The 11,048-nt window shown below is 44.3% G+C and overlaps 1 protein-coding gene across 1 annotated transcript in view; it reads left to right on the top strand.

Moving 5' to 3' along the window:
- The first annotated feature begins 1,508 nt into the window (after positions 1 to 1,508).
- Positions 1,509 to 11,048, top strand: part of Slc9a9 (solute carrier family 9 member A9) — a 576,880-nt gene continuing 567,340 nt past the window's right edge. The window contains exon 1 of the mRNA XM_052187635.1: positions 1,509 to 1,863. Within this exon, the coding sequence (XP_052043595.1) occupies positions 1,689 to 1,863 (175 nt within the window). The 5' untranslated portion in view covers positions 1,509 to 1,688. The remainder of the gene's footprint in view (positions 1,864 to 11,048) is intronic.

Below are 11,048 nucleotides of genomic sequence, written 5' to 3'. Positions count from 1 at the left end.
GCCGGCTGTGCCTTCACCGCCATTCTCCGAGCTCCGGGCAACAGGCTTGGACCAGGCTTGCAGGCGAGGGCTTCTTTCCTCTACCCACGCTCCGTTCCTCTTTCTGCACTGCCTTTTCTCAACAGCAAACTTACAGCTTTTGAAAAGCTTGTAAGTCAGCCAAACATCCCCTGCTCCTTCTCACCCATTTCCCAGGTCTCTTCATGGAGTAGAAAAGAGGGAAATGGATGTGGTGACAATGAGAGCACGACTGACTTAAAAGCAGCAAAAACCAGGAAGTTCTCTCGTTTCGAATTTGCATTATCTTGGGAATCTCACGACTCACCTGTGGGTTTTCAAATACTGAAGGTGAGGCTGCTGGCAAAGGCTTGCAACCAATAGCTGACCGGCTTCAAGACAACTCCAATATTAGTCATCACAGAGATGGCTGCCAAGAGGCACCATGGGTAAGAACATCTGCGATGCTCACAGACGCCCCCTGCTGAGCCAAGCCCAGAGAAAACCAGCTCCGGAGTTGCAAAGAAGCAGAGGCACTGGAGTGGTTGATACTCTCCCAGAATGGGAAATTCGTTTTTCCGTGGGACCTACCAGTGTCTATGTAGCTTGGGGAGACCTTGAATTCACAGTGATCCTCCTGCCTCAGCTTCCTGAATGCCAGAATTACAGGTCTACAAGACCATAATATTATTATGTGTTTGTCCCAAAGCCTTTAGTGATGTATTTTTTTTTTCAGGGTGCCTTGGATTCTACTTACTCAGTGACTTAACTTCACACTACAGAAATGGAATTCTATCAGAATAGAAATCGGACATTAACACTCGCCCATTTCTACCATGTGTTGAGATGTGGGGTCTCCACAGCAGATCTGGCAGCACAGTGACTGATTGCTAAGGGCAAGGAAACCCTGATGTGTGCCTAGGAAGCAGAAGAACAGGAGGTGCCAGTCTTGAACTCCTCCCTCTCCCCTTTCTCCCTCCCTCCCCCTCCTTTTCTACCTCCCTTCCTTTTTGTTCTTCAACCAATTTAAATACCACAGTTAAAGGACTAGGGCTAGAATTTTCCTTTTGATTATTTTAGTTGACATTCTATTGAGTGACCAACAATTATAAAAAGTTAGAGAATCGTGTACTGGATCCGTGCTTCTCAATAATAGTTCTGTGAAATCATACCTGTCAATCCTCCTCCCCTGGGAGGCACTGGTGGGAGGGGAGAAACCTGAGTAGGTGAAGGTAAAGGGTCTGGACTCGCCCTTTTGAATCTGGAAACTATTGATGTGCTGAGTCGAACTGTCTTATTATCAATGTACAACATGTCAGTTATATATACAGCCTAAGAAATCATGTTGGAAACAGGAGAGCCACGAGTCTGGACATCAGCATCTTGCTGGCATATCCGACGTCTGTGGAAGCTCATTTCCCAGAGTGAATCATTTAAAGACAGAGCCTTCTATGATGAAACCACCCTCTAGAGTTTGAAAAGAGACGAGGCTGCTTTAAGAGAGAAACAGGAAGTTGTAACTAGAAGCCGGTCTGAATGCTAAGCCATCTGAATTGCTTGTGAAGTAGCAACAAAGTAGCAGCGTTTATTCTGAAATTCTGTGGGCGCCAGTCTGTCCTAGGCAACCCTCGTCAAAGTGCACATCCCTTGTCCAGGAATTTCTCTGAGCATCACCGTCGGTCGAGTGGAGAATGGCGGGGCAGCTTCGGCTTACGTCAGGGAAGGATGAAGATCATTTTCAACACCAGGGAGCAGTGGAGCTACTCGCGTTTAATTTTTTGCTTATCCTTACCATTTTAACAATCTGGTTATTTAAAAATCATCGATTCCGCTTCTTACACGAGACTGGAGGGGCGATGGTGTATGGTGAGTGTGTAAACGGTGGGGTTGATGTGAAACTTGTTGCCTGGGCGTAATTAGAGACTTGTGCTCAGATGGCAAAGTGCAGAAAGTGAGGGGAACATGCTGATTGAAGTGTCATTAGCTCAATGAGAGGAGCCGCCTTTTTCCAGAGGAGCAGCAGAAATTCGCCTGGCCACAGAGCAGCTGTCAGAGTCACGCTCTGAGGCAGCACTTTCTGTGAGTCTGTTGACAGCTGCAGTCCTTTGTCATGCGGGGAGTCATGGAGCGCTAGTCCTGGTAGTAGGACGTGGTGGTAATGCAGCCAGAGCAGCCGCTTCCACAGGCAGCCCGAGGAGCAGGGCAAAGTTAACCAAATAGCTTCAGACTGCATGGAGGAAATACCGTTTCAACTATTTTCAAGAAGAAATACTCGTAGAAACAGACCCCACCCTTGTAATGGGAATAATTGTGTCCAAATCCTTTTTCATCCCATGAACACTGTTTTAGCTTCTGATAATAAAAGTGTTAAACCAAGAATTTCCTATGCAACATTTCCATTGCTTAGCCTGATTTGATATGATCTTGTTTATAATACTTATTTGTGTTTTCACACCACACACACACATACACACACACACACTTTCTGCCCCCCCCCCCCTTTCATTTTAGACAAGTCTCACTCTAGAAACAAGGTTGTTCTAGAACTCATTAGGCTGGCCTCAAACTCACAATGATCCTCCTGCCTCAGTCTCTTGGGTGCTGGAATAATAGGTGTAAGTAAACACACCCAAACTACAGAGGGGAAAAGGTTTTAAATTAAGGTTTAACCTCCCAACGTGATGTTATTTCTGTGCAAGTTAGCATAGCATCTATCCTTTCTGGAAAGTTTAATAAACTTTGTGATTATGAAATGTGATTATGGAGTCTATACAGGCTAGCCTGGGTTATCTAATTTATTGAGATACAAGGCACCAGCACTGAGTTGGTACTGAGACAAATTGTCTCACTATCAACTAGCTTCACTACCCTTATCCCACCTAGTAAAAAGTAACAGCTTTGAACGTAAAGGGAACAGTCAAAAGGCTGCCAAAACACATAGCAAAGAACATACTTTTTGACTTGCTCTCCTTTTGGAAGTCCCTGAGGCCCTTTTCTATGTCTGAGGTCGAGGCAAACAAGATGAGGGCACCTTTTATGTGCTGAGCATGTGATGGGCTGATGTTAACCAAGTATAGCCCTGAAGTGAAAGCATGAGATAGCCCCTCTTTGACTAGACTCCTTGAGACACTTGAGCTATAGGACAGCCGTTTCAGGCCAGGCAGTGCAGTGCATTTCCAGGCGGCCAGTTCTGAGCACTGCTGAGTGCCTCTGTACTGAAAGTCATATAACACACAGTGAAACTTTTCAGGGTGGAAGAGACAGGCCAATAGAGAAGGGCACAGCGCTTGCAGAGGCTGAGCCCTAGACATGAGTCATTCTCCCTTTCTCCATAATCGATTTACCAGGAGCTTTCTCTGTCTTGGGTAATAAATAATCAAAAAGATGCAGGATGTAATCTGAGAAGCCAGAAACACTGTCATCCTAAGCATCGGATCAAAGGGCTGTGCATACTTTAGCGATACAACAGAGTTAAGATTAAGTCCTTATTAGAAGGAAAGATTTCTCTATAGCCTCCAATGTGCTAGAATTATAATGATTTTTACCAATGTCCTTCTCTGTGGTAGGAATATTGTTTTATAAAAGTAATTAAGCTTTGACTTAAATAATTCTTGATTAGATATGGTTAATAGTTAGGCATGATAGCTGTCCCCCAAGCTGAACAGTCAGGTATGGTGGTCCTCCCCAAGCTGAACAGTCAGGTATGGTGATCCTCCCCAAGCTGAATAGTCAGGCATGGCGGTCCTCCCCAAGCTGAACAGTCAGGCATGGTGGTCCTCCCCAAGCTGAACAGTCAGGCATGGTGGTCCTCCCCAAGCTGAATAGTCAGGCATGGCGGTCCTCCCCAAGCTGAACAGTCAGGCATGGTGGTCCTCCCCAAACTGAACAGTCAGGCATGGTGGTCCTCCCTAAGCTGAACAGTCAGGCATGGTGGTCCTCCCCAACCTGAATAGTCAAGTATAGTGGTCCTCCCCATGTGTTTTCATACATTTCAAGCTGTTAATAAGGTTCTTGTTTATTTTCAAGGTGAAACTCTGAAAATAATTCATCAGGATGGCTTTTCAAAATGCTATACTGAAGTGCATAGTATAGACTTTTTGTCAGAGATGTAATGAAATCGTCAAACTAAAACCTAGGAAAAAGAGAAACTCTAAGAAACTCCTTTAATAGTAACAGGGCCAGCATCTCAAAGGTTTAGTTTTTGTAAATGAATATAAAGTCCATACACTTGAAAGGAATCTTAGAGAAAGGAATCCTCATTGTGCAGAGGAAGTGGGCTTAGATCGAGATCATAGTGTTGGTTGGTGCTGAGCTGGGGTCCAGCATATCTTTTAATTAGGGATGCTAAGACAGTAATAAGTAAATTCCTTCAGTGATATTCTAGGGAGCGTGTGTATGTGTGTGTGAGCAGGGGGTAGGGGGCTGGTGGAGAAATGAGGGTGTTCCAAATATATGATCCTGTTGTAAACATTGAAGGATTAGCCATCAAGTTTCTTTTCCAAGGGGTCTGACAAACTAAAATCCCAGGGTAAACTCTTTCTCAGTCGGAGGAAGTAAGCCATTGTTTCCCCAGTAGTCTGGTAAAGGCATAATGAAGACCAATGGAAAGGAAGACAAAAGTAGACTTTTTCTTGTTTTCTGGAGACAGACACCTCAGAGTAGCTTGGGGCAGATCTCTCCATCGTGCTGTTAATCAATATGCTGACCATTAATGTCTGTTCTGGCTTTGAGTCCCTCTTAAGTGATTGTTACTGTGGTGTATTCTTTCCAATCGCGCCACCTCGGATAGTTGCCTTTCTCTTTGGGCTCAGAGGCCAGCCTACTGGGCTCTCTGCCTTTGCCTCTTGCCATCATCACCTGCTTGCACAAACCATGTGCTTTCATCCTGAGAACAGTGTTTTCTTCAGGCACCACAGTGTCTGCATTCCCTCAGCCCAGTCCCCAGAATGCCCCTCTGAGGGCATTCGGGTGACCTGTGCCAAATGTCCCTTAGAAGATATAATAGATGTTGATACATTTAATCAGTGTACTTGCGAATCCAATTAAAAAAAATTCTAGGGATCAGAGGCTTAGAAAATGAGCAGTTACAGGATAAACAAGGATCAAGGTGACCAAGCAGAATGTTCAACTGTTCTTTCATAATTACTGTTAGAAACAATTTTCAAGTCGTTAACCTTAAAATATCATATTCAGGGTTATAGGGGCCAAGAAGGTTTCTCTGTGCTGATTGGAAATAAAACTGAAGATCCAAATACAAGTAATTGCTTATACAAAAATATAAAAAGGCCTTCTCTCATTATTATGGGTCATGGGTGCTTTTTATAAATTAGCAGTGTCATTGTAGAAATACTTTTGCTTCACCAGGCATAGTAAAGGGTAATTGTCCCTCATGACTTCCTAGGGCTCCGGTTATTTCAAAATGGAAGAATAAGCAACAGTCATAATCATTTAAACTGGACTAAAAGCCAGAAGGAGCGTTAATGGTCAAAATATTGATTGACAGCAGCTGGGACACTCAGTGCTGCTTAATTTGGGGCTTAGATTCATCTCCTCAGTACTCCTGACAGAACGCTTGCTCCTCAGTCCCTGATAGCATTAGGAGTTCATTTTAACTCCCTAGGGGTTGTCACATCTTGTAGGACATTTGTAATGGCATACCTTTGAGCGTTGGGATTTAAGATTAAGGAGAGAACAATTTAAACATCTTAGAGTTCTACCTTTGATTTTTTTAAACCTTCATCTAATATAGAGATTGCCCTGAATTCATGCAGAAATTTGTTCATCACTTATTAGGGACCAGAAAAATCCCAAGCCTCTAGAGTTAGACTTTTGAGCTTATCCAGAAGTTCTGTCACATCCAAATGTTTTCTGATCCTCTAAGAGTATTCTTTTTTGTTTGTTTTTTTCAAGACAGAGTTTCTCTGCATAGCCCTGGCTGTCCTGGAACTCACTCTGTAGACCAGGCTGGCCTTGAACTCAGAAATCCGCCTGCCTCTGCCTCCCAAGTGCTGGGATTAAAGGCGTGTGCCACCACCGCCTGGCTTTAAGAGTATTCTTACCTAAGTTTCATAGAGCAATTTAATTTAATCAACAGCTAGTCACCCCTTCCTCAGGTTTAAAGAAACTATAGTTACAAAAACATCTTTCCGCAAATCTTGTGAAGGCATTGATTTCATCCCAGTCTGTCTTGGAGGTTCCCAGCTGAAAATGGATTGCTGGACATGGTGTACCTCCACTTTATTGGTCTAGGTTTGCTCTGTCCCAGCTCAGCCTGCACCCCTAGCTGACAGCTAGACCTGTAGAGGATGCTCATCTCTTACTGCACCTGCCTCAGTTGTCCTTCTTAGGCACATTGTTGAAACCTGGCAAACTCTGTAGAGAAAGCCCCAATTAAGGCTAATAATTCTCTTTTTTTCCACAGTAGCAGGATGCATTGCTCTACTCCATGGCTTAATTTCTGGTCTGAGTTTTCTTATCTGTGAAATGGGCAGGAAATAAACGTCTTTATACCTTCAACACTTCTCCAAACTTCAAGCCAAGACAGACTTCAGTCAGACATCGTGGAGCTGCTTCCCTTAAACCCAGTAGCTTCCTGTTTGGAATCAAATAGGCAATGATGAAATCGAGTAGTTTCTCTTGACATGGTTTTACTTACCATTGGTCACCACTGTTAGTTTGTCTGTTTTGATTCTGATTGGGTGCCCAGTCAATCTTACCGATTTCCCGCTGGAAGAGCGAGGCAATGACATGATTTCATCAGAGTAGCTGGGGATGGCTGTGTGCATCTCCATGGGATCTTTCCTCACCCACCCACAGCAGCTCTGCCTCAACCTGAAGGCTCTCCTGCAAGGGTAGTTAGGTTCTAGAGTCCAATATACTCAATTTGTTCTTGATCATGCTATACGAAGCTTAATTTAGGCACTTTGGGGATGTGCCCAAGTTTTTTTTTTTTTTTTTTTTCCCACACTGTATGGAGTTGCTTAAGTAAATTCGTGGAGGAATTGAATCAAGGACATTTCTTCCTACCTGAGATGTTATGTTGGGCATGCCAATGCACACCTGTAATTCTAGCTCTTGGGAGGCAGAGGCAGGAGGAGCAATCCTAGTTTCATTTCATATCATCCTGATTTGCATAGTAAGTTATTGGCTAGTGAAGGCTATGCAGTGTAGCTCTGTCATAGAAAAACAAAGAGGGGAATAATTTTGTTTTTTGTAAAATCACCTCTGGATGCTAAATAAGCCTGAGTATTGTGCTGGGGTGTGGGACCTTTAGACTTGGGCAGCTTTGGTCTGGCTGCCCTGTGCCTCTTCATTGCTGCTCTCTGAAGCGTCTGAAGGCACACACCAATGACTCAAGCTTTATGAGCTATTGTCTAGAGTCTAATTGAATTAATCCATATGGGTAGTGACAAGGAATATTAATATTTGTTATCTCAAAAAGTAGATACATAATAAAAAACTAGCAAATAACATGTAGAATGCAAAATTAGACTTTACACATATTGACCAGCTTAATCCTTACAACGGTCATTTCTCAGATAAGGAACATTGAACAACAGAGGATCAAGTAACTTTCCTAATGTCACACAAGTGCTAGAGTCCAGGTGTGGGATTCAAAGCTTGCCAGTTTAGTTCTATGTGGTTTCTTGGTAGTGTGTGTGTGTGTGTGTGTGTGTGTGTGTGCACAAGTGAATAGAGAAGAGATTATTGCTTTCATGCTACAGATAAGGAATCTGATCCTCAGAGACACAAAGTCACTGATAACTGTTGGGGGTGGGGGGGCTGTGTTTCAGACTCAGGACACCTATGCTATTCCATCATCTTAAGTATCCACTCTAGAGCATCTGCTATTGTCAGCAAGGGTTTATTCTGTTCCAGGCAATGGTACCTGTGCTGAATAGTTTTATGCCATGTTGATGCAAGCTAAAGTCTTCTGAGAGGAAGGGACCTCAACTTAAGGTAGGCAAGCCTGCAGGGCATTATCTTAATTACTGTCTGATGAGAAGAGCTCAGCCCATTGTGGTGGTGCCAGCCCTGGGCTGGCTGGCCCTTGGTTCTATAAGACAGCAGGCTGAGCAAGCCATGGTTAGAAAGCCAGTAAGCAGCCGGGCTGTAAGCCCTCTGTAGGAGCATCTGCCTCCAAGTTCCTGCCTGTTCAAGTTCCTGTCCTGGCATCCTTCAGCAACAAACAGCAATATGGAAGTGTAAGCCAAGTAAAGCCCAAATCCCCAAGTTACTTCGGTCATGGTCTTCCATCATAGCAATAAAAACCCTACTTTAGACAGTACCTTTGGAAGTCAACAAAATAAAGACAAAGAGAGAATTAGAAAATGCATAAGCCGCTGCGCAGAGTTGGTGGGGACACTTTTCAAAGTCTATGGTCTTGGATTTGGGTCACCCTTGTGCTCGTATCAGTGTCCCCATTCCGTTAGAGGGGAACTGCTGTTGGCAGGGGCAGTTCGGTTCCTGGCTTACCTCCAGAAGTGGTAGTATCTGGACTACCCAGTGTAACCCAGTGGAAGCAAAACTGCGACTTCCCGTTCATGCTGTGTAGCTGGACCTGAAGTATCCCAAGGAAGGTGGCAAGGCTTCCTGGAAACACCCACCCATACCCCGGGGGAAGCTACCTTGAGAGTTTCGTCTTTTGGCTTGTAAATATCCATAGAGGTCAGAATGCTTTACAGATGTGCAGGTGCTTTATAGAGCTTGAGAAAGGAGATCGGACTTATGTGACTCATAAAAGAGCTAGAGCTTTCTTCATATGTGAGTTTGACTGAATTTAATTTTTGGAATAGTCTGAAAGATGGTAATTTTTATCTCTGGGGTCTAAGAACCCTGAAAGCGTCCTGGCGAGTCTGACACTATTGATCTTGATGGAGTTCAAAGGCTGTAGTCTTAATCCTACTGGCTATTGGAGGGAGCTACTGTCTCTACTATTGTTTGTATAGTGCTGCTAACAGCCTGAATAGCATCATCAGCTAAAGATCGATAACCAGAAGAAGCAAGTGGCTAGGATCAAAACCACGGCCATAGCCCAGCTGTGTGTCTACAACCTTCCAGGTGGCGCCCATGTCTTCACGCTGTCTAGTACTTCACAAGGGAAGGAATTCAACAGGCAGTGCTGCTTTTGTTTCCTACCCTCTTTACCGCCCCATTAGGGTGAAAACCATCTCTCTTCTGGGGAACCACTTTCACTGTCTACAACAGTCTGCTGCTAGAGAGGAAATGGTAGATTGTTTTGGATAAAACTATAAAGAAAAAAACCACGTTGTTTAGCCAATATATATCTAGTTAGACCCTCTTGTCTACAGTTCTGCTAATGGCTTCTAGGAATGATGACAAGCATATTAGCTATAAAAAAAGCTGGTGCCTGAAGTGATTTACAGAGGAAAAATAATCTATAATACATGCTAGAAATCCCAGCACCCAAGCTGGGCAGTGGTGGTACACACCCTTAATTCTATCACTTGGGAGGCAGAGGCAGGCAGATCTCTGAGTTTGAAGCAAGCCTGCTACACAGAGTGAGTTCCAGGATGTCCAGGGCTACAAAAACAAACTCTGTCTCACCCCACCCCCGAGACACACACCAAAATCCAAGAGATATGAGTGTTGTGTTACAGGCATGTATGTATAAACATGTGCATGGGATATTGGATGTTACCTATGTGTACCAAGGATGCATGGTAGACACGAGGTAGCTTACACTGGAGAGAATATGATAGCTGGCCCTCTGATAGTTTCCATCAGTCTCTTCCACACAGTGATGAGTATTTTGGAGTTGTCCCCAGCTGGGCAGCTTCATGGGTGGCTTTCCACTTGGGTGCATGTGGGGGCTGCTCGGGCTGACCGCTGTCCCACTCTAGTGCTGACACCATTATAGAACTGTTTTCTCCCCCAGGGCAAGTCCTTAGTGAGCTGTGTGAAGCAATAAATTGTGTTCCTTTTAGCAACACCCACACTCTGTACTCTGCTTTCAAATTTAGAAGGTTGGTGGGAGGGCAGGGAAAGAAACACAAGCCTTTTTTTTAAATTTTTTTTTATTCGATATAATTTATTTACATTTCAAATGATTTCCCCTTTTCTAGCCCCCCACTCCCCGAAAGTCCCGTAAGCCCCCTTCTCTTCCCCTGTCCTCCCACCCACCCCTTCCCACTTCCCCGTTCTGGTTTTGCCGAATACTGCTTCACTGAGTCTACATAAGCCTTAAATAACAGCGTGTGCACACACACACACACACACACACACACACACACACACACACACACTCAGGCATCAATATCCAAATCTTTGTCATTTCTTTAAACCACAAGATGCTGATAAGTCAAAACAACAACAACAACAAAAACAACAACAACAACAAAACCCCAACCTTATCAGATAAGAAGTTAAAAGTATCAGAGATGCAGTCAGTTCAACTCCAGTGCTTGTAAATGTCCACTGCTGGCTTTCTTCAGCTGCCACACTCAAGCCTGCATTACTGACCTCACCTCACCCTGCTGCCTCATTGCCCAATCCTTGCTGTGCTGTATGTGCATGCTTCTTCTGCCTGACTGCTGTGTGTCTCCTGACCTCTTGCATATCCTTAAACATCTCTGAGAAGCTCCCTCCGGTGCTGTGAGGATAGGGCAGGTGGTGCTTCCTTTAGATTCCCTGGGTCTTGTTTTTAGGGCTGGGCATGCAGGTCAGTATCCGTGTTTGCTTGGCAAGTACAGGTCCTGGATTCTATTCAACAACAAGTGACAAAAACCTTGACCCCTGAATACCACACACCCCCCCCCCACCTCTCCATTTTCCTGTGTCTTCTTCTATGAAACTCCCTGTCAAGGATCCCTTCACATGTCATTGGCTGAGCTAAGGTGACATTAACATTGCCATGTGGGGAGAAATGTGTGGTCTATATACCAGCAATATATCAGCTCCTGGTGAGATGCTGACATGAGGATCACAAGTTTGAGACCCTGTCACAAAAGAAACAAATGGAACTTTGTTAAGTGAAGGGACACAGAGAGAGAAATAGCAAAGATAGTTTTAGCAGACACATCACAGGTAGA

This window comes from Apodemus sylvaticus, chromosome 7 (genome assembly GCF_947179515.1).
Source record: "Apodemus sylvaticus chromosome 7, mApoSyl1.1, whole genome shotgun sequence".
Classification (NCBI taxonomy): Eukaryota; Metazoa; Chordata; class Mammalia; order Rodentia; family Muridae; genus Apodemus; species Apodemus sylvaticus.
This window is presented reverse-complemented; position numbering and strand designations above follow the sequence as displayed.